This window comes from Monodelphis domestica, chromosome 2 (assembly GCF_027887165.1).
Source record: "Monodelphis domestica isolate mMonDom1 chromosome 2, mMonDom1.pri, whole genome shotgun sequence".
NCBI lineage: Eukaryota > Metazoa > Chordata > Mammalia > Didelphimorphia > Didelphidae > Monodelphis > Monodelphis domestica.
Genome location: NC_077228.1, coordinates 467077593 through 467099344, shown reverse-complemented (window position 1 = coordinate 467099344; position 21752 = coordinate 467077593). Strand labels below are relative to the sequence as shown.

Here is a 21752-nt window from a genome sequence, read left to right as displayed (position 1 = left end):
ATGGGGGTTAAGTGACTGGTTCAGGGTCATACAGTTAGGAAGTGTGTGAGGTCAAACTTGAACCCAAGACCTTCTATCTCCAGGCCTAGCTCTCTATCCATTAGGCCACCTAGCTTTCCCCTTGGATGAGATTTTAAGCTAGTTCAATTAGTAATAATATACATTTTTTAATATTTCATATTTACTGAGTATAATGGGCTTGGCTGTCAGATCAACACATTAAAGCTATTATAAAATATATCTCATGTTAAACAGGTTTATAACAAATAGATTCTTACATTTTTATACATGGTAACCTTCAGTTTGAGATCTCTCCTTGTGAGGCTACTAAGGTCTTTTAAAGTTATTTTAGGAAAGAATTATCAATTGATGATACAGAGGATCAAAAAGGACCACAGAGATAATCTAGTCTAATTCATATGAGAAAAGGCCCAGAAGGGCTTCGTGTCTTACCCAGGGTCACAAAGTTGGCAAGTACATCAAAAGGTGGCTAGACTGATGTCAAGGGTGTTGGGTTAAAATTGTGCCTCTGCTACTTTCTACCTGTGTAACCTTAGGTAATAATTTAATTTTCCTGGCTTCAGTCTCCTCAACTATGTAAAATCAGTAGGCTAGACTAGAAAACATTAAGGGTTTCTTCCAGTGCTAAATACATGATCTTATAAAAATGAAGCTTAAAAAACAAATTTTGCCAAGTCCAAACCATGGAGTTAACACAAACACCCACACCCCTTTCATTCTCTATAACATTTCAATTTTTATTTTTTAAAAATCTCTTTTTCAAAAAAGTAATTATTTAAAGTATGATTGATTAAATTATTTAAAGTATGATTTTTAGTAGCAATAGAATTCCTTTTTTAAACTAATATAATTCTAAAAAATATTAAGCCACCACATTCATCGCCCATTCTACTGAATTCTAGGCTTCTTTCTCAGCAATTATTTTTGTTTGAGTGCAACATTTAAATCTGTGGCTCTCTCATTTATCTGTACCTCTTTTACCAAGTGATGATCCAGCAAACAAGCAGCCTGTTGATGTCTCAGCCACAATGCTGCATAGAAATTAAGAAGTGTCAATTCCATCATTACAAATGTTGTTTAAAATAACTGGCAAATATAACAGAATGCAGTGATCACTAAATACACATAATCAAACTAAAACCTGATCAGAAAAAGACTAGGTATCTTAAGTTAATGGGTACAAGCATTCTATGTTGCAACTAAATAAGTGACCCTGACCACAAGAATCCATAAACCACATATCCCTGAGGATTTTTTTTTAAACAGGGGAAGCTGGGGCTGGATTTAATCAGTATCTACATAAGGAATATCTTCTCTTTCAGGGCAATAACTGATTTCTTAATGAAAACAAAAAAAAAATAAACCCAAGATGTGATTTTATATCAAAGTGGGATGACATTTCACAGATAAAATGGTACCATGAAGCAGACTAAAATTATCTTTAAAAAAAAAAGGGAGTCTTTTAGGTAGAAATGTGATTTTTCAGTTTATGGGTAAAATCGTAAATAGAAAATTTACTTTAAAAAGCCTTATCTAGAGTAAGCTAAAAAGAAACAGCACAGAAACTAACTGTAAATGCTCACCCAAAGGGTAATTTTATTTTTCAAGAATATCAATTCTTTCTTTCTAAACTTTAAGCCAGTCCCCTGTTTATTGGATAGCCATTCTCTAGACTGAAAAAGTCTTTGTCAACTCTAGATATTTACAGAATGACTTTTCAACCAAGTTATATAAAAGCATTTGGAAAAGGTTCCTTCAAGATTATTTTTTAAAACCAACTACTAATGAGCTCCATTAAAAATTAAATTCTTTAAACAAATCAGAGGCCTCTCATAACAACAATGGCAAAGTTCTCACAAGAATTCCAAGTTTTAGAAACTGCAAAATTCTTGGAATGAACTTTTCAAATCTTACACACTTTTATATTAATCTTAACAAGTCTTTTCAAAAACACTACTCTCATAATTTTTTTAAAGAGGAAAATTACTTCATAACTCTAAACTAATGACACAGGAAGATATTATTGTCTTGTCTCACATTATTCCATTTCCATTGCCAAAGGCTTGTTCTTTAGGTTCCTGAACAGGCTGGATGTTAACGTACAGATCCCTGATTTCCTTTCTGATGCATCTCACTGCTGCTGCTGCCATATCTTTTGCTATCTAATTTGGTAAGACAGAAAGGCAACAGTTACAGTAAAATTGAAATAAATCACTGGTTAGTTTGACAATTCTTTTCAAGCCATCAAGGATAATGAAAGTAATTAACAACTTTTATATGCATTATTCAGAATCATTGCTCAAGTATAAATTATATCATGAAAAGATTTATCAAAAATAAACAGTTATTCCAACCATTTTAAAGAATAGGTAGCATGCCATTTATCAAGAAATATTCATGCTTGTAACATCTGAGATACTTACTTTAAATGGCAAAACACCAGCAACAAATGTTCTTCCATATATCTTGGTCACCGTGCCACGATCAGTTAAATTTATTGGGTTCAATTGTTTAAGTGGTGACATTCGGACAATTACTTCACCACCACCTTTAGGATAGTAGCCCCTGTGAAAGGTACACATATCATCACATATAAACATTTACCAGGACAAAAAAAGAAGTCAATGAGAACTGAATGAAAGACAAATGGTATATGAATATAGTCAACAGTTCTAAAACTGCTGAAACAGCAATGATGACAAAATATTGAAGTATTATGTCCTTGTGGTAGATCAGCTATATTAGTTATGCAAAAAGAAAAACTGCAAAGAACCTGTGATTTCCAAAGGGTGCTTTTGGAGGGGGAAGGGGGGAAATAAATGGGATTCCTGGTGTGGGAATTACCTCTCCTAAAACAAAAGGCAACCACTCTGATGGAGTAGGTAGATCCTATGGTGCTGGCTGAAGCATTAAAGTAAATTGCTTAGGGTCAAGGTAATATTCAAGGTAATATTTGAATCCAGGTGTTCCTACTCCAAGTTTTTCATTTCATCCATTACATCATGATACCTCTGACCATGAAAATAACATTAATTTTAAGCAGACTCAAAAATTCCCCTTTATCACTACCACCAAATGGGGATAATGGAAGGCAAACTCAAGATAATGTCTAAATCGCTTGTTCATTCTATGAAATTATTACCAATTAGATCGTGACAAAAGAGAAAAAAAGTCTCTTTTTCTAAAGTCACCTTCCACTTTGGCCTCCTTTTTTCTAACTTATAACAAGAACATGAAGAAAAAATGATTTACTTCTAAATTGCTTAAGATGGGGATGTCCTCCAGTGGACTGTAGTGTAGAGTACAGCCTATCATTATGTATTTATTTTGTATAGGTCCAGGATTAACTTATCTGAGAATGTGTTGTAGCCCCCCAAGAGAATAGAAGATCCTTGAGGACATTTTTATTTTTCTCCAAGTGTCTGGAATACAGTGAGTGCCAAATAAATGCTTATGGATAGCCCAGTGTTCTGTACCTAATGGCATCTAAGTGCCAACTAGTAAGCCAAGATACCATTTTGTGTGGCCAATAGACACAATGTAGACGTTTCCTGATTAAGTACTTGTACTCTATGATACACGAAGGGATACAATTACAATCATCAGCACAACTTCAAATTCCACATGCCCTTGAGGCTTACCTTTCAAAGTTATAATGAATCCAGTGAAAAGCTGAATCATTAAGAGATTAGGGAAGGGAATAAGCATTTATCCAGGGCCTGTTATATAGCAGGCACTGTGATAAGAACTTTATAAATATTATCTCACTTAATCCACACAACAACCCTGTAAAGGAGATGCTACTATTTTTCCATTTTTATAGTTGAGGAAACTAAGACAGAGGTTAAATGACTTGCTCAGGGTCATACATAAAGTATCTAAGGCTAAATTTGAATTTGGGTCTCCCTGATTCAAGATCTGGCACCCTAGCCAGTATGCTGACCAGTAGTTAGCCACAAAATGACAGTACTCTGGCATGTTCAAAATTATACTTTTAGAGTTTGCCTGACCAATAGAACTGCTTAGCAACAAAGAATCTCATTTTTTGTTGTTTTTGAGTTGTTTCAGGTCTATCCAACTCTTTGTGACCCCATTTGGAGTTTTCCTGGTAAAGATACTGGAGCAGTTCACCATTTCCTTCTCCAGGATGTTTTACAGATGTGGAAAATGAGGCAAACAGGATTAAGTGACTAGTCTAGGGTCACAGCTAGTAAGTGTCTGAGACCGAATTTGAATTCTGATCTCCATGACCCTTGGCCTAGAGCTCTATTCTTTGAGCTATCTAGTTATGTCTCATTTTCCATGTCAGTAAAATCAAGGTAAATAAGAGATCATAATTAGAAAGAAAACTATTAAGTATGTAACCTACCTCATTTTAACATCACAGTCAAACTTGAAACCAAACTTTTCAACAATTGGTTTGAAGACCTGCAAAATTGACATGTTTTATTATTTTAACCACCACACATTCAAGTGTCTACAAGCCCAACTCTTGATAAAGTATTGAAATATTGCTTAGGGAAATGTGGCATGCAAAAATACTTAGGGCATTTCAGTATTTCTTTTTTCCTCTTTTCTTTTTCTCTTTCTTTTTTTTTTTGACACTTGCCTTCCTTCTTAAGAATCAATACTGTGTATTGGTTCCACAGCAGAAGAGGGGTAAGATCAAGGTCCTGGGGGTAAAGTGACTTGCCCAGGATCACACAGTTAGGAAGTGTCTGAGGCCAAATTTGATCTTAAGGCATTCTGTCTTTATGTATTTCATACAAGGTAAAAGACATGTCACTAAAGTTAAAAGGTTTAACATTTTCTTAGGATCACAAAATCATAGATTTAGAGTTAAGATGAGCAAACAGCCTTAAATTTAAAGATGCTGTATGCTTGGGTGCTATCAGAAAAACTTTTATCTCTACACAGTTCTACAGGAGCTTCTCTATTCCTTGTGCTTGTACATCTCCAAACTTCTCAAGGCCAGGAGAAAGGAGGTTCCCACTAAGAGGTTAATAGTAGAAATAGAGGAAAAAAGTTAAATGTATATGACAGCAAAGAGAGAGGAGAGAAGACAATGGTAGCAGAGGCATCCTCTATAGGAGGAAGGGAATGAGGCTGAAGAACATGGAGGGAAGAGGCCCGGGATGCAACAGCCCAGGAAATCAAAGTATGAGCCAAAGCCAGAGGCTTCACAGAGAGGCCAGGCACATCAATTAAAGAACACCAATTCAAGGCCAGGATTAATGGATTCCCTGCAGTTCCAAAAATGGCTATTTTGCTTTTTTTCTTTCTCAAAATTATCACGATAGAAGTTAAGGTCTTCTACTTTATTTTTTAATTTAATTTTATTTTTAAAATTTTTTCTATGGTTACATGATTCTTGCTGTCTACCTCCCCTCTTCTCTCCCCACTCCTGGAACTGACAAGCAACTTCACTGGGGTATACGTGTATTATCACTCAAAACCTATTTCCATATTATTTATTTTTGTCATAATCTTTTTAAACCAAAACCCAACACCACATAGTCAAATAAACAAGTGATAAGTCATGTTTTCTTCTGTGTTTCTACTCTCATAGTTCTTTCTATAGATGTAGATAGGATTCTCCTAAGTCCCTCAGAACTGTTCTGGATCACTGCACTGCTTTTAGCAGCAAAGACAATTACATTTGATCATTCCAAGGTTTTCTACTCTAAAAGTTGGTTTTCATCCTATTTAACTACTCCTGAGAGAATTAACTTGAACAATCAAGAAGCTTAGGTCACTGGACTCATCCTGAAATTTAAAGTCAATTTTAAAAATCACAATTCAGCAGACTGTGCATGACCATCTGATGGTTTTTGACATGGAGAGAAAGGTACTCACCATCAACGTGTAATCTATCTGTGGAGCCATTTCAGCATTAGTGCCACCTTTCAAACGGAGCTCCGATGGAGAAGCAGCAAAAAGAACACAGGGCATCGAAACCTGCAGCAACAGGCACACGCTCCTGGTAGGGTCAACAAACATATGATGCTATGAAAAATGATTACATTTTACTTTCAAAATTACATCATACATCAATTGGAACAGAGGTGAGGAAGAAAGTTTGTACTCTTCAATACAAAGCTTAAGAATGTAAACATACTTCTGAATGGTAGATTTTTACATTTTAAAGGGGGATTCTAAACATTTCATCTATCACTAGCATATTAGAAAGATACAAATTTAATTTTTTCCTAGTTTGTAAAATGATTTTTAGTGGTTCAGTGGTTTCAGTGGTTCTCAAACATTTTTTACTCATAGCATAATATCCTTTATACTGAAAAATCATCATCCACTGAAGGTTTAAGTGAGCCACACAGTGGAGGAGTTGGGAGACCTCCCAAGAGAAGCATTTTTGCTGAAAATTCAAGGCTTGCTGAAGTTTAGTAAGTTTGCACCCTTAAAACTCGTTATAGTTATTCTATGAATATTATGTTTAACATATTGTGTTCTGGGTAAATAACCTTTATATTAAATAACTTTTATCTGCAGTAACAGCAACAATTTCAACGTATACACAGCAAACCCAACACACCTTTTCTGAAACAATGGACTAGAACAACAGTTTTCAAACTTTTGGCACGGGGAGCCCTTTACACTCTAAAAAATTATTGATGCCACCCCTCCCCCTTTACCCATGAGAACTTCTCTCTAGGTGAGTTATATCTGTTAATAGTTACCAGATTAGAAATTAAAATACTTTAATTATGAAAAAATTTTAACCTCATGGACCCCTTGAAAGAGTCTTGAAGACTCCCACAGTTCCTTGATCTACAGAAAAACTTTAAGAATCACTGGACTAGAATAATCTATAAGGTGTCAACCAGTTCTAAACTTATAAAGCTCTCTATAATTGGAAATAAAATTTCTCCAAAAGCTTGAGGCCTGCTTTTTTTCCCAATGCTAAATGGTCATTTTAATATTATTTAATTCTTTTTTAAAATTTAATTTAAATTTTTTAATAATGTTTTAATAATTTTAAAAATTTAATTTAATTTTAATTTAATTCTTTTTTTATACAAAGACGGAGCTTAACATATGCAATGTGATATTTTAGAGAAGGGGTTCTCAACTTTTTTGTGTCATAGATCCATTTGGTAATATAGTGAAGTCTATGGATTCTTCATAATGTTTTTAAATGCATAAAATAAAAGGAATAAGATTACAAAGGAAATCAATTATAAGGGAATAAGGATGTAATTGCCCCATCCCATTCAAGCCCATGTACTTTTAGAATTCTGTCCTACTTTGTTTATTTAAAATACATATTTTGGGGGGCAGCTGGGTAATTCAGATGGGATTGAGAGCCAGGTCTAGAGACTGAAGGTCCTAGGTTCAAATCTGGCCTCAGACCCTGGCAAGTCACTTGACCCCCATTGCCTAACCCTTACCACTCTTCTGCCTTGGAACCAATATATAGTATTGATTCCAAGACAGAAGATGAGGGTTCTAAGAAAAAATTAAATAAAATACATATTTTGCAAATGCTTGATGACATAAATGTCAGATTTCTAGTGCTTAAAATGTAGAGTTCTAACATTTCTTAAAATTATTTTAGATGGGGGGGCAGCTGGGTAGCTTAGTGGATTGAGAGCCAGGCCTAGAGATGGGAGGTCCAAGGTTCAAATCTGGTCTCAGACACTTCCCAGCTGTGTGACCCTGGGCAAGTCACTTGACTCCCATTGCCTAGCCCTTACCACTCTTCTACCTTGGAGACAATACATAGTATTGACTCCAAGACAGTAAGGGTTTTTTTTTTTTAATTATTTTGGAAGAGCAATGTAAGTTCACAATGTTTTTATTAAAGAATATTTCAAATACTTAGATAAATTTTCAAAAGATGTGATGACCATAAAGTTTAACATTTTTCATAGAATTCAAAATGTTTGAATATTTTAAAGTAAACATGTTCTGATAGTCTCTACTCTATATTTTTGCTAACAGAATCAGATTTATGGTTCAATTTCAATGGAACATTGACAGGCTACCATTATTTGTCCATATGTTGAACTACTTCTTGGGTTTTCTATCAGACAGTGACATATATGAGAAGTTGTTATCACTGAGACCAAGTGATGTTTAAAGCAGTAAGATAGTCAAGCACTAAAGAGGTATGACTATCAACCAAAGAAGATGTATTTTACAATTGAGGATTGTTTATTCTTTAACATTTATGTCAAACTTCTCCTATATACTATATATTCAATTAAAAAAAAAAAAACCTAGATTCTAACTCCAGTTTTGCCAGTAGCTGAGAATCCTGAGCAGGTCATTTAACATTCCTGAGCCTAAATTTCCTCATCAGTAAAAGGAGATTAATTATTCTATTTGAGTATTTTTCTAGACAGCTGAAAAGTTCAAGATTTTCCTCAAAAATATATGTACATATATATTTGCATTTTAAAAATCTTGTTATCATTAAAAAATAAAAAGAGTAGAGATGAAAATTCAGAAGAGGATAGAGACAAGCAGGGCAATGTTGGAACCACCATGTAAAACCTGGAATTTTTTTTTAAAACAAAAAACCATAGTGGTTTCATCTGCAGTATTATCATTTTTAAACTCTTTGTATTTAAAAAAGTCATTTTTGTTGATGTTTACCAAATTCATATGAATAGAAAAAATATTTAAATAGTCTAACTGTTTAGAATTCTTAAGTCAAGGCCAAAAATCTTCATGTTTTTTCCTTCCTCTCTTTCCTCCTCCCTCCTGGAGCTGATGAGCAAAGAGGGGAAGGAAAGAACACGAATCATGGAACCATGGAAAAATATTCTAAATAAATAAATAAATTTTAAAAAATAAAAAATAAACTCCCTGTGAAAACTACAAAACCATGTACATGTAAAGTTCAATCAAAATAAACATTTTTGGGAAAAAGTGAATTTTTAATTTTATATCATCTTTGCCACTCTCTTAAATGTCCAACTTTGGAGTGGCTTTGTTATCTACACTTTATCATCCTCTTGCCTTCAGCAAAACAGCAAAAGAAATAATTAAATATTAAAGGCTGAATGATTCACAACTGTTAATGGTTCACATATACACATATTTATTATTGAAAAAGGTTATGAATCTAAGACACTCTAGTTAGCCTCATAGCTAGAAATTTAGTACACCAAGCACATAAGGCCCCTTTAAGTAGCAGCTAGGCAATGAAATGGATAGATCATTGGGCTTAGTGTCAAGAAGACAAATCTTGCTTTGAACACAGTTTAAATTTACTAACTTAAACTACTGCAGCACATGGCTCTCAGTTGAATTGAAAATTGTCCATTAATCTGAGAGGAAGGAACGGAGAAGTGCCCACTGCCACAAAGGAGTCTTACAATGAACTGCCATTAAAGGGCCCCAAACAAAATATTGCTGCCAAACATCTCTTCAAATCAGAATAATTTCTGTCCTCTTATCATCTAGTCTATTAATAAGATAACTAATTAAATTAGATCTTAGACGATTGCTCTTCTTTTTTATGGATTAGGTCTATGGTTTCAGTGGCAGAGGTAACTCACTCTACCCATGGCACCTGCTCTGCAATGAGTTGGCACAATGGATAGAACCCTTGGCCTGGATTCAGAAAGACCTGATTTTAAATCCAGCTTCAGACACTTACTAACTGTTTGACCCTGGGAAAGCCATTTAACCTGTCTGTTTCCTCAACTGTAAAATGGAGATAATAACAGCATCTACTTCCTGAAATAGTACAGTACACTGAGGTGCATGGATGTTATAATCCACCAAGGGATACCTCAGTTTCCCCTTAATGCAGTAAGGCAGTTGAGGCCTTACAACATTGGGACAGCCACAACTAAGTCTTTCAAACAGTTGTTGATGTAGAAACTAACCAGTTTATTGGTTAAATAAAAAATAGGAGGGAATTTTTAGGATGCCCTAATCACTAATTCTCTCACTTCCCACTTCCCACTTCCCAGATGGAGTCTTCGAGATCTTGATGCTATCTGACTCTCCCTGCTTCTTGCTAATATCCCCAAGGCCCTCTCTATTCTTCCTGACACTATAAATCCTCCCTGTTTGGTTTATCAGGATGAAAAGGATGAACTCTGGATGTTGGAGTTCACCCCAGTGGGGTCAGGGGCTGACACAGCAACAACTGCTTCTGGACCACAATGTTCTTTGTCAGAGCTGAGTCTTTGGCTCTTCTTCAGGATGGTTTCTTCTGGTGAGGAAAGGCACTCCCAAAGAAATGAAAAGGTTTCCCTCCTCTCACTCACAGGCTGGTAGAAAACAGGATCGGCAGAGATCAGCTCCTTCCTCTCTCAGCTCCAAGACAGGAAAAGCCTCACTGACTGTTGCAATTTTCCCACAATCTAGAATCTCCTGTCCCAGAGTTCCTAGCATGTAGTCATGCTAGCTTCTTCAAACCAACTTTTAGCTATACTTCAATTCAATTCTATTTCTGTAATTTCCACTATAACACTCCCATTGTTGTTGTGAGAATAAAATGAGATATTTGTGAAGTGCCTGGCATACAGTAGGTCGGTCCTTAGTAAGTATTCCTGCCCTTCATCCTCTTTCATTGACCATCTTAGAAAACTGACTGAGGCACTGAGTGTTTATATAACTTGGGAATCTCAATCCCAATTATATCTTACTTTGAGACTGAATTTCTAACCCATAATCCATGCTGCCTGTTATCTTTCTAATGTCCAAAAATTCAAATCCCTCAGACTTGATGCTACTTAAATGATCTAGCACTCCCGTGCTTCCCTGACTGCTCTTGAAGACCAAATAACTTGCATGAGAACAAAGACTGAAGGAATAATGTGACAGAACATGGGGTGTTATGAGCTGCACAACCTGATGGAAAAAATACTAACCTAGGAGTCAAAGGACTTGAGATCCAGCCTTAGCTCTGCCACAGACCAGCTATGTAACTCTGGTTAAGTCAGCTTATTACTCTGACTTTGGTTTTATTGTTTATAAGATAGGAAGGCTGACCTGGGTGATTGCTAAAGAGCCTACCAGGAGCAGCACACTACGGACCAGGTATTGGGGGACTTTTATCTAAAAGCACTGGTGGGGGGCAGCTGGGTGGCTCAGTGGATTGAGAGTCAGGCCTAGACACAAGAAGTTCTAGGTTCAAATCTGGCCTCAGATAGTTCCTAGCTATGTGGCCCTGGACAAGTCACTTAACCCCCATTGCCTAGCCCTTACTGTTCTTCTGCCTTGGAACCAATACGTGGTATTGATTCTAAGATGGAAGGTAAGCACTTAAAAAACAAATAAAAATAAAAGCACTGGTGTTCAGAATAACCACTGACTGTTTTATTCATGTGTGCAGCTACAATGCTTTTCCAAATCTTCTTAAGCTTCCTTTCAATTGTATACTAAAGAAAGAAAATGGTATCAAAGTAGAATAATGAAATAGTTTAATGGATTCAATGACATTACATTTGACATGGGTTGGCTTCTTAAACAGAGCTAATAAATGGTTACTTCTCAGATCTCAAATATATACATAGACATACCCAGCTGTCTTGGTATCTGCTGTGTGGGTTCCACCTTTGATCTTCTCTGGTGTGAATGCTATCTCTGTTGAGCCGATTTCTGCCCCTTCTAGTTGCCCATCACATAAATCTCGAATCATTTCCAATCCAGAGAGGTGTTGAGGCCTTCAGGTCATAATACTGCATCAAAACGTGTGCATTCAGACTGCCTATATACCCATATTATTTCAAACATTTATGAAACTCCAATGACAGTAAAATTATACTACCCAAATTAATGGCACAAATTCCTCATACTTAAACAATTCATTATGTTTTAAAATTTTTACCTGTCTTCATTTGGCCAGTCAGATAATATCTTTTTATATAACTGGGAAAGCTGCTTCAACAGAAGTCATTTTTAAGATAAACATTTAAAAAAAAAAAGCCATGCCAGTGTTAACAGGAATGGCAAGAATGTAAATAGGAGCCAAAGAAAGTCCCATTCCATAAATCAACCTACTGAAAGTGTCTGAAGTCCAATCAGACTCCTTTCCAATTCAGTGAATTATCCATACATATCAACCCTAACTTTAATCAATTAGAAATACTCCTGTCCATAGGTGAATGAATTAGATTTAACCACATACAAACATCTTTAAAGCAATTTTAAATAGGTTAGACAATTAAAATTTTTAAAAGCCCGTCTGATAATCATTAACCATTCAGTGGGCTCATTAAAAGGTCAACAGGATACGACAAATCATTTAGAAGGAAATCAGTTGGGCTGTGTTTACCAGTACAGTATAGAAAGTTTCCACTCTGTCCTTTTTCAAGGTGATATATGTAACAGTATAATAAAACTAATAATCCTACTTGAATTCACTACTAGAATAAAGATATTTAAATTTATACATACCATTTCTTTATACTTCAATAACAAAAGAAAGGCATGTTGCAAACATAAAGAACACAGGTTCCAAAATATTTAATATGAAATAAGGATATGAGAGTATAGAAAGTACCTATCCCAGGACAATACATGTCATAGGGAGAAAAATCAACTCAAAAGGAACTTTAAACTATTTAACTAGAAGCTACAGAAATATTACATTAAGAAACAGCAGCATGCAAATTTGGAACTGGAAGACTCTATTTGAATTCTTGTTTTGCCACTTACTCCCATTTGACAACTCAGAATTGATTAATTAGAGAACAGGTGAGGTCTCTTCTAGCTCTGAATGATGTAGGGAACATCATAATTCTGTTCATCCCAGCTTTGAAACTTCTGGAATGCCTTCCTGCATATCAAGCAATAATTTTTAATATGTTTTTTCCAAGAAAGATTAGGTAGGAGCTGTATACCCATTTTTGTTTCCCTGGACAAAGTATTTTAACTTGATATTGTAATTCCAAAGCTATTTTATTGGTGGCATTGTAAGAAATATACAAATTTTTCAAATGTATGCTAAAAACAATTCAATGATCTAAAAAATCAACTAATTCCACTGACTATGCTAAGATTATATTCAAATCCTCAAATTAATATGTAGTCTGAATATAGGCTTTCCTTCCAATGATGCAGATTATAGAACTATGCCTGCCCATCTTGTACTATTCTTGTTTATTTTCTTTTAAGATTATGAAGGAACTCATTTTAAAAAAAAAACCCTAAGATCAGAATCATAAATCAGAAATGTAAGTATCTGTCTGTTGTCCTCAAATGGGTAATTTAATCTTGAACTCACATGTACATATATGAATATACAATTAAAATCCATTTGTGTTCACTTATTTATAAGTATTTTATATAGAAAGCGTGACTTTGATATATACAATTTGATGACCAAGAAACAGCTGCCCTGGACCAGGTTATGATTTACTGGTGATAAACATGCATAAAATAACTATAATACAATGTAACATAATTGCCAGAAGAATGGTATAAGGAAAAGAGATAGAATATTAATTATTTCTGGCTGAGGACGTTTCGGAGCTTGGTCTTGTATAGGTAGGATTTTCAGTGATTGATGATTAATTTAACTTTGTTCAAAGGATAATTGTGGTTAGTCAGTGAATAGAGAAACAAATGGCATATCTTGTCAGAGATCTGGCCTAAATAAAGAACCTAAGATGTATATACAAATAATATGAGAAGAAATGAACAAGTGATAATTGTTATGGAAGAAGTATAAGCAAAATGTTACCTGACAAGCTGTTTAATAGTCACTGAAAAGTTTTGAGCAAGGGACTTAAATTATAAGAATTGTGCTTTAGAAAGATTAACATGGCAACAGTATGTGAGATGATTGAAGGATAACAGGTTGAAAGTTGAGAGATTATAACAATCCAATTGAAGGGTAATTATGGGCTTGAAATAGGATGGTGACTGTGGGAATGTAAAGGAAAATAAAAGGTTCCAATTACAGTGCCAATTTAGTGACTATCTGATGTATGAAAAGATAGGGGGAAAAAATTTAAGATATCAACCTTTCTAGTCTAACTTGCAATTCAGGAAAAAAGAGCTAGGACCTGAACCCTGAAACATGTACACAACTGGAGGCAAAAGAGGGAAGGATGATGTGGAATCAGAGAATTATACAGAATATGTAATGTCGTGTCACCTTGTCAAGAGAGAAGAAAATTTCAAGAAGGGAAGTGGTCAAATGTTTTAGAGAGATCAAGAGGCATGAGGCTAAGAAAAGGCTATGAGTTTTGATAACTAAGAGATGATTTAAAAGATGGATCTTATCTTCAAATTTTAAAGAGCTATCCATTTAGAAGAGGAATGATACTTATTCTGTTTACCACTTCAAAGAACAAAATTAGAACTAGTTAACTGAATACATGGGTAAGCAAATTTCTACTCAATCTAAAGGAAGAACTTTCTAACAATGAGTCTCCTTCAAAAATTTAATGTGCTACCTCATGAAGTAGTTAGTTCCCATGACAAGAAGAGGTTAGCTGACTACCTGTTAGAAAATATTCTGACATATGGCAGAAGGACCCCCAAGTTAACTTTTAAATTCCTTCCAAAATTCAATGAGTTGCTCAGTGTTACTTGAAATCCTTGTTATTCACCTCTTGTTGGCCCCCAACAAGATCTCTTTTCAGACTCAGAATCAAAAGGGATCTCACAAGTTACTTAGTTCATCCTACCAATAAAAGTAACTGAAATGGTGGATATAATACTGTACTTGGAATTAGAAAAAGCCGAGTTCTAGTCTTGCCTCAATTAGTAGCTTTATCTTGGGAAAGCCACTTAAACTTATCAGCCTGAGTTTCCTCAACTTTAAAACAGAGATAATGATATATTTACTTTATAGGGTTGTTGTAGAGTAATGTGTAAAGCCTTCTACAATTCTTACAATGTTATATACATTTTAACTATTTTTATTATTAAATTTATGATTCCACACTCTAAGATCCCTAAATAAATGGCCATTTAGTCTCCATCTGAACATCTCTGGTGATGGAGGAGTCGTTGTCTCAAAAGCAGCCCATTCTGTTGGAAGTTTTTCCTTTATGTTAAGGTAAAATCTGACTTCCTCTAAAACCTTTACCTACTTGTTCCAATTCTGCCTTTATGATCAGAATTAAGAAAATTTCTATTCTAGATACATGAAGACTTCCCCTACAATTGTCTCTAGGATAAATATGCTTAGTTCCTTCAATGGTTCTTCAAATGATATAGTTTCAAGTTCCCCTCACTATCCTAGTCACCCTCCTCTGGTAGGTGCTCCAGTTTGGGCTGCTTCTCTTAAGACATGGTCCTCAGAACTAAACACATCAGCCCAATATAGAGGGTAGTAGGGTTATTATTACTTGTCTGTTCTGGACCTGTGTAATAGAAGTTAGGGAGCACAAATGTGTAGTGGATGAAGCTTGCATTGCAGTTCTATGCTTTTCCACAGTAATATCCTATAGTCTATAAATAGAAAAGATGAAAAAAGCCAGATGGCAAGAATCATTCAGGGTTAGGCAAAGTCTACAGTAACCATAGCAGGTTAATGGGGTAAAGAGAATCAAAGGTATTAATATTGCTAGTATCTTCTCTCTAAGCTTATCTTCTGTTTACACTAAATATAATCTTGAATGTGAAATTTTTTCCCATATTGCCTTCTCCATTAGAATATGATCTTCTCAAATATTTTTTTAAATCCCTAGCTCTCAGCAAAACACCTGGCACAGAGTATGACTTTAACAAATGCTTGATGATTAATTAATAAGGGCATTGTGAAGATATTTCACCATGACATCAAAAATGTACAGATAGAAAATTCTGAATAATCATATGATTATCTGCTGAAGGATATAGTACTCCTTGGGGCAACTCAATTTTATGAGTATTACTCAAGTGAAATAGAAAGTAGAGTGTAGTCCTATCCTCAAGAATAGGTGCTGGTTAACTGAAACTAAGTAAATTTCTATGCAATTTAAAGGAAGAACTTTCTAATAGTAAGGCTCTTTCAAAAATTTAATGGGCTCTCTTATGAAGTAGTAAGTCCTCAAGACAAAAGATGTTTAAGGACAGGTCAGCTAACTTCCTGTTGGAAAGTATTCTAATATGCAGCAGAAAGAGCTTACATTGGGGTAAAGGGGACAATCAGCACAGGAGAGAATGGAAAGCTTGTGAGGATCTCATAGGAGATGACAATCCTGAAGGATGTTAGGAAAGAAGCATATGAGAGGAGGATGTCCATTCTACATATAAGGGAACAGCTTCTCCAAAGGCCTGAAGCAGGAAACAGAACACTGAGAGCTCTGGTGCCAGAAAAGAAATTAATTTAGCTAAAAGGTAGTAATGTGTGTATTGGGGATTATACAATAAACCTGGAAGAGTAAAATGGTTTCAATGTGAAGAGACTTTAAAGCAAAACTCAGGTTATCTATTTTCCCCCCAGCACTAATAAGAGGGGAGACCACTGAAGGAGCTTGAATCAGGAAGAAGCATGGTCAGATTCATGTTTTAGGAGACTGGAAGCAAGGAATCCCAATTAGGAAACTTAATGTTTCAGCAACTGAAAACTAAAGAGGACTTTAAAGTAGGTGGTAGTAGGTGGTGACTGTGAGTAAATAAGACATAGATGCCTGGAATGCTATGAAGGTACATTAGACAAGGAAGGGTCAAGGTTGCAAAATTTGGTAGAATTCCTTCCCATCTATAGGGTGTGTGTGTGTGTGTGTGTGTGTGTGTGTGTGTGTGTGTGTGTGTGTGTGTGTGTGTGTGTGTGTGTGTAGCAGCAAATTAGAAATGTTCAACTATAGTTCATGATGCAGGACTGGAGTTTAGGAGTAAGACCAAGGCTAGATGTATAGCTAAAATATGAACTACATGTTGTATATGATGTATAACTGAAATAACAAAGAAATAACTGAACCAAGAGAAAAGATATAGAGACTAGGGTTGAGCCTGAGGAGGACATCCAAAGTTAGGAGGCTAATAATACTCAACTAGGAAATGAAAATCATTTTAGTTTTTCCAAAGTTTCTCCAGAGATGTTAGAAAGTAAATAATAGTTACCTTCTTTATGAAGTTTGGCATGAAGAACCATTTTTTGAGGAGAACTGTAGGATGGAGACAATCCCTAAAGGTTCCATGTGTGCATGGGTAAAAGACACTGGTCTTTGCTGTATTTCCCCTAACAAAAAAATCCTCTATTGAACTAACAATACTAAAGTTAAGAGTCAAACTGCACAGCATGGGAATCCTAATGAATACAATTGTCCTTGTATTTGCAAAAGGCATTTTCAGCAAGGAGGAGAGGGCAGCTGCCCTGGAATCTTATGGTTCTTGCTCAGCCTACGGTCCCTGCTTTACCAGGGGCAAAGAAAAGGGTTTAAAGCCAGCATACCTGGGCTTAACATTTGCCTTTGTCACTTACTACCGCCCAGTATCTCCGTTTCCTCACAGTGAAATGAAGAGACCGTATCGGGTTCGTTCCAACCCTAACTCTAGGATGTGCCTGCCATCCTAGTTTAGAGGGTACACATGCTCGGGTTAGGTCTCAATGACTGTAGAAAGAGAAAGCTCTGGGATTAGCAAATTGGGAGCCCTGCCCCAAGAAGATCCTCCAGAACTGACAGACCTAGATCTAGAAGTCAATAGGAGATGGCTGGGAAAGGTGGTCAAAGGGCCATAGCCCCCAGCTGTTCCTTCCACCCATGCCGGTGCCCGCCCCACCCCAAGGAGGACTCCCCTTTACCTGAGTCCGGGAGTGCTGCGGCCTGCCCGGATCTTCTGCACTCTCAGGGGAAGGCCCAGCAGGCAGCTCAGAGCCGTGGATACACGCAAGATCTGGCCGCCCTGGCAGACAGAAAAGGGAAAGCAAGGGAGGGTCTGAGCCAAGGTCAACGGAGTGGGAATGAACAAGAAAGAGAAAACCGGACAGGAGGAGAAGGAATGGGGAGGAGGTAGAAGCGAGCCAAGGACAGGGACCTGGGGGCCCGCACTCTGCGCTTGCTTTCTCACTCACCCCCTCCATAATGCTGCCATCGATGTCCACCCGTTGCCCTGCCATAGGGGTTGCCCCCAGCAACAAAGCTTCGGCCGAAGGGAGAGTGAGGAGTAGCCGAAGAGGTGATGACTCAAGCACCACGCTGCCTGGCCTCCCCTGGCCTGGCTTGAAGACCTGGGCGGTGCGGAGCCACAGCTTGTGGAAGGGGCGGCGGCTGTAGCAGCAGTGGAGGAGCTGGAGCAGAGAAGGGCCCAGGACCAGGCCACGCCACAGCCCAGACGGAGTTCACCGAGCATGCGTATTCCCGGACCCCACTTCCCCCCCACCCCCGCTCCTCCCCCTTCAGTCTAGGCGGCCGAACTTAAAGGGACCGCTTCCAGGACCTAAAGCCTAGCCGTCAAAAAGACCGAAGCACAAAATTTCGGAGTCAGTACCCATCTGGTCCAGCTCATTTCCAAAAGAGGATTCTCACTACAACCTACCCAACTCATGTTTTCCCACTATTTCTGTGTTATTAAGGCACAGAACTAGAAAACTCTACCCAAAATGACATCTATAACTGCTAGCCTTTATAGAGTACTTTAAAGCAAGGTTATGCTGGCAGAAAGCCAATCTTTAAATCTTCAGCTCAAACATTTACACCTTGGAAATCCGAAAACGCTACCATTCAGGACCTGTCTATTGTCTAAACTGATTAAAACTGTTAATAATGTGATTTAACCCTAAATGTGTCCTTCTGAGAAGTTATTAAACATTTATCAGCACCCCTCTGGAAAGTTTGCAAAGCACTCTACAAATACTATCGCATTTTCTCCTCCCTACAACCCAATGAAGTGCAATTATTATACTTATTCTACAGATAAGGAAATTGAGGCAAGAAATTTAAACTTAGCCCTACTTCCACTGAGCCATCTAGCTGTTATCTGCTATTTATTTTCTCTTTCGGCTGCACATAACCAAAATGTTTTCCATCATGTCTTTCTTGTAGTTCCTGAACTGCCCAAGATGAACTGGGATAGGAACTGGACTTGGAATTTCATTGATAACAGGCAACTGCCAAATGAAGAAACTCGCTCTACCTGTTCGGGTAGACACAGGCTTTGCAATTTCTAGTCTCACAGAACTGCCTAAAGCAGTGTACATATTCAAGATCAAAGACTTGAACTCAGATCTTCCTCCCCTAGGCCTCAAAGATAAATTATGTAATCTTAAATTTTGGTACTTTTCAAAGAGGAGAAATGGGGATCCCAGAAGGGTACTCCATGAATCATAAATCAGATGTAAGTAATGTATTTATTTCCTACACACAAAAGAAATGCTAGAAGAACAAAAGAACTCCCAATATACATTAATGGAATGACTTGTAACCTGATTCAGTAACAACTTAAAAACTACTGTTAAAATATTTAACAGTAGGGGTTGAGGGGGGGGGGGTGCTAATACTTAAACTTTAAACACTGAAACAGTTTGCTCGCATGTCACATTTCACCTCCATTACTGCCTACTTCAAAGTTTCTATCTTTGTAGCAAATTAGGCCGGGAACTTGGGCTCCTCCTCTTAACTGGTTATCATCTTGGAGATTTGCTTTGCTGGTAATGGTTTAGTCCTTCACAGTTGAATAATATTTCTATTACTGTATACATTGTTTCTTAGTTCTGCTTGCTTCTCTCAGTTCATATAATTCCAGGTTTTTTCAGAAATCATCCTGTACTGGGCAACTGAGTGACTCAGTGGATTGAGAGTCAGTCCCAGAGACAGGAGGTCCTGGGTTCAAGCCTAGCCTCAGACACTCCCTAGCTGTGTGACCCTGGGCAAGTCACTTAATCTCCATTGCCTAGCCCTTATCACTCTTCTGCCTTGGAACCAATACCAAGTATTGATTCCAAGATGGAAAGTAAGGGTTTTTATTAAATTTAAAAAAAAAGGAAAAAAAGAAATTCTGTTCATTGTTTCTTATAGAACAACAATATTTAATTACAACCATATCCTACAACTTGTTCATCCATTCATCAAGTGACAGACAACCCCTCAGTTTCCAATTCTTTGCCATTACAAAAAGAGCTACTAAAAATGTTTTGGTACAGGTAGGTCCTTTTCCTTTTTCAATGAACTCTTTGGGATAGATATCAATAGTGGTATTTCTGGGTCAAAGGGTATATATGGTTTTCATGACACTTTGAGCCTGGTTCCATATTGTTCTCCAGAATGGTTGTATATCAGTTCACAGTTCCACCAGCAGTATATTAGTGTCCCGATTTCCCCATAACCCCTCTAACACTCATCATTTTCTTTTTGGTCATGTTAGCCAATATGGTAGATGAGGTGGTATCTCAACATTATTTTAATTTGCATTTCTCTAATCAATAGTGATTCAAAGCTTTTTTTCATATGAATACAGTTTTAATTTCTTCCTCTGAGAAGAGAACATACTTGTTCATGTCCTTTGACCATTTTTTTTTATTGGAGAATGCTTTGTAGTTTCATAAATTTGACTCAGGTCTCTATTTGAGAAATGAGGCTTTTGTCAGAGACATTTGCTATAAAATTTCCCCAAAATTTGTTGTTTGAGACTATATCTTAATTTATATTTATTTAATAAATAATAAATAGGCCAGAGAAAGAGTGCTGGCCACACTGGCAGTGCCTTTAGAGCTTCCTCTGAGAGCCAGGCTGAGAGACCTAAGACCCAGGAGCCTGGTCTGAGCATACCTTCTCATTCTGGATTCCCAGCTAAAAAGCCCTCACTTCCTCCCACCACTCCAATTTATGCTTTTATGTCCCTTTCCAAAGCCTTTGAATGGAGAACTTCAACTTCACTCTAGACAAAAATTGGGACTTTCAGACACCAGGAAAACACAAAGGGCAAGAGACAAGAATGTCCAAGATGCCAGAAGTCAGGAGACCTTTAGAAAGTGCCCACCACTCTTTCCTTTACCCTTCTGTCTTAAGAGATGTGTTTACAGATAAGCAACAGGTTTTGTCTACATTCTTGTTCAATCAGAGGCTGGGATAAGAAGCAGTTATGACTTTAATATTAAATTAAACCTTTTAAAATCCAAAAGTTTCTTGGGGTGCCAAAGAAAGGGGTACAAGCTTTGTTCAGTTTTCACAGTTGGTGAAGTTCCTAGGTGTTTCTGCTATAGCCTTTTAAAAAAAACAGATCTTAATACAGTTTATTAACATTGAATTAGAAACTCACATCTGAAACTTTAAAAAAATTAAGTCCTGTGTATCTGACTGTTTTTCATCCAGAGTTTAGGAAATTACTTGTAAAACAAGCCCTTTTATATAATCAGTCTTATTTTTTAAAATATTTATCTTATATTTTAAAATTGATACTAAGGCAGAAGAGCAGTAAGGGCTAGGCCAATGATGGCGAACCAATGGTATATGTGTCAAAAAGGGCATGCAGAACCCAGTATGGCAGCCCGTTGAGTCTGTGGTGAAAGTGATTCTTGTGGTGGGATTGGAGAGGAGCTAGGTTTGAGGAAAGCATAGCTCACAGTGTAGCACATAGCTAGAGGGGAGCAGAGCTGGAGGGGGAGGGGAGTGGTTGGGTCTACTTTCCTTCCAGTCTCCACACATCTCTCATCATCACCCACCTGCCTGGTAGATCAATGGGACCACTTCCTCCCTCCCCTGTCTAGGGTAAGGGAAGAGCAAGGGGGAGGCCACTTGGTCTGGGGGAGGGGGTGGAAGAGTGGGACCCAGCACTCTATCTGTAAAAGGTTCACCATCACTGGACTAGGCAAAGGGGGCTGTGACTTTCCTAGGTTCACACAGCTAGGAAGTATCTGAGGCAAGATCTAATTC

General features: G+C 37.0%; 1 protein-coding gene across 1 annotated transcript in view; it reads right to left on the bottom strand.

Annotated features, from left to right (window-relative positions):
- The window catches only part of RTCA (RNA 3'-terminal phosphate cyclase), a 30670-nt gene extending 12579 nt beyond the window's left edge, over positions 1–18091 (bottom strand). Inside the window, exons 1-8 of the mRNA XM_001381837.5 lie at positions 17957–18091; positions 17687–17787; positions 11523–11666; positions 5878–6001; positions 4391–4449; positions 2445–2586; positions 2059–2183; positions 994–1052 (exon numbers count right to left, since the gene is read on the bottom strand). Coding sequence (XP_001381874.1) covers positions 994–1052; positions 2059–2183; positions 2445–2586; positions 4391–4449; positions 5878–6001; positions 11523–11666; positions 17687–17787; positions 17957–18001 — 799 coding nt within the window. The 5' untranslated portion in view covers positions 18002–18091. The remainder of the gene's footprint in view (positions 1–993; positions 1053–2058; positions 2184–2444; positions 2587–4390; positions 4450–5877; positions 6002–11522; positions 11667–17686; positions 17788–17956) is intronic.
- Between the last annotated feature and the right edge of the window lie 3661 nt (positions 18092–21752).